This window comes from Cricetulus griseus (assembly GCF_003668045.3).
Source record: "Cricetulus griseus strain 17A/GY chromosome 1 unlocalized genomic scaffold, alternate assembly CriGri-PICRH-1.0 chr1_0, whole genome shotgun sequence".
NCBI lineage: Eukaryota > Metazoa > Chordata > Mammalia > Rodentia > Cricetidae > Cricetulus > Cricetulus griseus.
In genome coordinates this window covers 198,734,570-198,739,470 of record NW_023276806.1, presented here as the reverse complement: position 1 = coordinate 198,739,470, position 4,901 = coordinate 198,734,570, and the positions used below count along the sequence as shown (strand labels likewise).

At 49.4% G+C, this 4,901-nt stretch overlaps 1 protein-coding gene across 1 annotated transcript; it reads left to right on the top strand.

Moving 5' to 3' along the window:
• Nucleotides 1-718: 718 nt before the first annotated feature.
• On the top strand, nucleotides 719-2,420 carry Lep (leptin). Its single transcript, XM_027391330.2, has 2 exons — nucleotides 719-915; nucleotides 2,061-2,420. Exons 1-2 carry the CDS (start codon nucleotides 772-774, stop codon nucleotides 2,418-2,420), a joined length of 504 nt encoding a protein of 167 aa, XP_027247131.2. The 5' UTR covers nucleotides 719-771.
• Nucleotides 2,421-4,901: the final 2,481 nt, after the last annotated feature.

Below are 4,901 nucleotides of genomic sequence, written 5' to 3'. Positions count from 1 at the left end.
ATGTCTCACACTTGTCTTCTTGTGAAGCTCCATCTTCCTGCATTGAAACGGCCTACTTTGCTTGTCTGTCCCTCCTGTTACACAGAGGCACTAGAGGGTAGGAAGTATCTTCCGTCCTTGGGGCACTGTGCCTGGTGGACAAATGCTGCTTGGACTCAGGTCCCCACTGGGAGAGGAAGGGACTTATAAGTCAGTAATGAAGGCCACAAAAGACAGCAACAGGGGGCTCCTGGAAGAGTGACAGGAAGGGCCAGGCAGCACTGGAAGGAACACTTCACAGCTCCTCCAGCTCTTTCACGTGCATTAGCTAATTTGATCTTCATCCGAGCTTGGATATAGGTGGAGTATAGGGAGAAAGGTGGAGTTTTGAATGGTTACGTGAGACACCTAAATTTAGGCAATGAGGAAACAACTACATTCCAGCCAGACCTTAAGAGTTGGTCCTCTTTCCCTTGAAAGTATACAATAAAGCCCCCCATTGTCATCACATCCATCTGACAAGCACTGCCCCCTATAATCTACAGGATACATCACTGTGGCTTTATTGACCTGTCAATAATGTTCCCAGGGGGATGAATTTCATTAATCCAGGTTCCATAATGCATTGTCTTGACTTTGAGACGATGGTAGCTAGCTAGGGAAGAAAGCAAATCTTATCCATCCATGTCCAACAGTGGGCTGGCAGCAGAGCCGACAGGGTGGATTTATACTGGGCTCTTGAAAAGTGTCATTCCTTCTGTTTGCAGGCCCAAGAAGATCCCAGGAAGGAAAATGTGCTGGAGACCCCTGTGCCGGTTCCTGTGGCTTTGGTCCTATCTGTCCTATGTTCAAGCTGTGCCAATCCAGAAAGTCCAGGATGACACCAAAACCCTCATCAAGACCATTGTCACCAGGATCAATGACATTTCACACACGGTAGGGAGACTCTAGGGGACAAAGGAGGGAGAAACACATCAAGCACTTTCTGAATGCCAGGCACATCCTGGAAGCTGACTATTTATAAGCCTAGGGTGTCCATTCTTTCTGGTCATGGCTCTTGACTCCTCTGCCTCCTGGAATCCAGAGCTGAGTGGTTCCAGTTCCAAATCCAGCACCCAGACCGCTCAACTGTGGTTCTAATTCTAAGCCACTTGAAGGGATCTGACTTTGTCATACTCTCCCTTTAAGAAACCATAGGTTCTGTGACATCAGAAGGCCACCTATGTTCATTTTCTCTCTGCCACAGGAAACCCTGCCCTCAGCGGTTTAGCAGAGCATGTGAGGCATACCTAAGGGGAACTGTGGTCCGTCCCTGCTCTGCAGACCACTATCTCTTCTCCTCAGCCTATTGTTTCTGTTTCTTATTCTCCTTCCTTCCCAAAACTACTTCCTTGAATCCTAGTATCCAGGACCACAGGAAACTCTAAAGGTCATGGTGTCCCATTGACAGGTGGCCAGACTCCCAGCAGTATCTCCACTGGGCAGTCTCTACACAGGAGGGTCATTAGGTTCTAACAGTTTTAGTCACAACTTTTCCTGCCTTTGCACACCCTCATTTCAAAGTCACACAGAAGAGCAGTCTTCATCACCTTTCAAATGCAGTCATCATGGGAGACCCAACTACCCAAATGTGGGTAGCAATGAGAGAAGGTTGCTGAGGTGGGAAGAGCCCTTCCTGGAAACCAGATTCCCTAGAGTGGGGGGAGGGGCACAGCTTTGACCCTAAGGAGGAAGGATTACATAAGAATATGACTGGGAGGGAGAGATCTGATAAGGGTGAGAGGCTAGAGTCAGAGTAAGGAACAGAGAACCATGGCTAGTCCCTCTCGGATGCCATTTGGAGAAAGGAATTACCCAAGAAGATTAGTCACAAGTGAAGGGAGAGGTGGCTCAGAAGTAGCAGAAATATGGGAGACAAGCTCAGTGGCTCATCAGGCAGCTGAGCACGGGAGATAAGGGCCTGGACCCGGAGGGAGAGGAAGGAAGGAGGCAGCCTAGGCTCACAGATGTGATGGAGGGCTTTGCCAGTCGATTCCCCTGCCATCTCCTGAGTATCTGCTGTTCCCCTTCCTCCCGTACAGCAGTCGGTATCTGCCAAGCAGAGGGTCACTGGTTTGGACTTCATTCCTGGGCTCCACCCCATCCTGAGTTTGTCCAAAATGGACCAGACTCTGGCAGTCTACCAACAGATCCTCACCAGTCTGCCTTCCCGAAACGTTGTGCAAATATCTAATGACCTGGAGAACCTCCGAGACCTTCTCCATCTGCTGGCCTCCTCCAAGAGCTGCTCCCTGCCTCCGACCAGTGAGCTGCAGCAGCTAGAGAGCCTGGATGGTGTCCTGGAAGCCTCACTATACTCCACGGAGGTGGTGGCACTAAGCAGGCTGCAGGGATCTCTGCAGGACATTCTCCAACAGCTGGACCTTAGCCCTGAATGCTGAGGCTTCAAGGGCCTCCCAAGAACCATGTTGAAGGAAGAAACCTTAGCTTCCAGGTGTCTCCAGGAGGGGAGAGCCATGCGTATACATCTCTCATCCAGGACTCTGTCCACATCTCTCACTCCTCTAGGCCACCCTTCCAAAGGCATGACTCCACAACGCTTGACTAAAGATAGACGCACCATTCCATGAGCACTAGGAAGGCCAGTCTGCAGAGGTGATTCTCACCTAGTTCTACAGCAAGTAGTGATAAGAAGCATCCTGTCCCTGCCCTGTTCTACCCGCCTCTTGGTACATGCTTCACTGTGGTCCAGGGGATATGAGGAAGGGGTGGGCAGAGTCTTTGGATGGTCTCAGTGTCTCCCGGGGAGCACCATGAAGGCTGCATCCACACAGCTGGAAACTCCCAAGCAGCGCATGTTGGAAGCACTTATTTATTTATTCCGCATTTTACTTTGGATGGATCTGAAGCAAAGCATTGGCTTTTTCAGGCTTTGGGGTCAGTCAGGGTTAGGGAGGCTCCTGGGATGCTGTTTTCAACTCCAAATGATGGGTCTGCCTGAGGTAAACCTATTTTGAGTGACTGGGGTTGGGCTCGCCTGAGCAAGAGCCAGCCAAGGTGGCTCTCGAGTCTGTCCTCTGGTCACTGGTTTCTTTTCTATTGTGACTGACTTTATGCAAACACTTTTGCAGTGGCATTGCCTGGAGCATAGGCTAGATTATCGAAAGAAGATGAATTTTGTCAAGTGTAATATGTATCTGTGGGCACGTGGGGGTAGGGATGTGTTGAGCAAGGGAGAAGGACTCAGAATGTGTGAAAAGCATATTTGTGGTAGGCTTTTCTGAAAGGGTGAGGCAGTCTCCTCACCTTCTGAAACCACCTAGTGTGGTTTTTACGAAAAGAACCGTTTGGAGTGAACTAGGCACCCATGGAGGGGGCTAAAACCACAGACCATTTTATTGGTACATTGCTGAGCTCGGGGAGTGAGGGTCCCACAGTTGAGATAGTGATTCCCAAGAAAAGGGTGCCTGGTGTGGCCCTCCAAGTTGTCCGGGTTGATCCCACAATGGGTTTCTAAAACTGGCAGTAACCCTGGTAGGTGTTTGCATGTCAGCATGTGGTTCTCATCTGGTTGGTTCATCCAAAGTAAAACCATGTTGACCACCCATTCTGTGGGGAGTTTTGTTCCAGTGGGAATGAGATTGTTCAGCTGATGGTCCTGAGCCCTGAGCCAGCACTGCTGAGGAAGTGCCAGGGCCCCAGGCCAGGCTGCCAGAATTGCTCTTCGGGCTGGAGGCCACGAGGATGAACGAAGGGGCTTGGGTTTTTCCATCACCCTGCACCCTTTTGTCACCATCCCACTGTGGGTGGTAGATCAATGCAAGAAAACTTGATGGAAAAAGCAAGACACTTTAAGACTGAGCGCCACTTGGTGCTCAGACCCAACTGGTGCTGTGGGCTAGAGAAGCCCACCAAATAAACACAAAACTCAGGGGCTCATGTCCCTGCAGTAAGAACCTACTCACTGGTGTGCCAAGGGGGATACTTCACCCGGCAGCGCCACACAGCTGAGAGGACAGTGCTGCCTTCAGCAGGTGGGAAACAGCCTGAGCTGAGCGTGACAGTGCCCAGGGTAACCTCGCTTGCACTCTATAGCATTTGCATACTTTTCAGGGCACATTAGCATCCACTGCTATTGGAGCACATCCTGTTGACACAGGGTAACTGGGATTGTTAAAATAAGAAAATACAGGTTGAGGATCCCTTTTCCAAGATGCCCGGGACTAGAAAGCCTTGGATTTTTGAGTCTTTTCAGGCCTAAGTATCTTTGAGTAGATATAATGAGATATCTTGGAGGTGGGACCCAAGGATAAACATGAAATTCATTTGTATTTCATAATACCGTAGACACACAGCTTAAAGGTAATTTTATACAGTGTTTTTAAATAATGTTATGTGCATGAAACAAGATTTCACGGTGTGGAGTTTTCTACTCATGGCATCATGTCATCACTCAAAAAACACCGGGTTTTGAAGCATTTTTGGATCTTGGATTTTCTGTTAAGAGTTATTTAGACTACACTTGAAACTATAATGGCCAACAGGTGGCAAGGCCAGACTAGGGACTGGTTTCTCATCCCCGAAGGGTGTCCCTCCAGCCAGGTGATGCACTCACTCAAGGAGGTGATCTGGATCAGGTTTGGGGTGCTGGATAGAAGAGAGGCGTTTGGAGTGGACTTTGGAGGAGGTGAGGAATGTGAGTTTCCTACTAGAAGGATGTTGTTGTATTGGAAGTTGGGGCGTAGAGAGGTAAAAGTATGAATAGGAGGTGAAGGAGAAGACGGACAAGGAAGAACGGGACGGAAAGGAAAATGCTGGAAGGACTTTATGGGCCACTGAAGTGGATACTGAAAGAGTCCCAAGTGCCACAGTCCAGAACAGAGGCTTGTGGTGGCTGGTGTCAGACTGTTCTGGGGTCCATA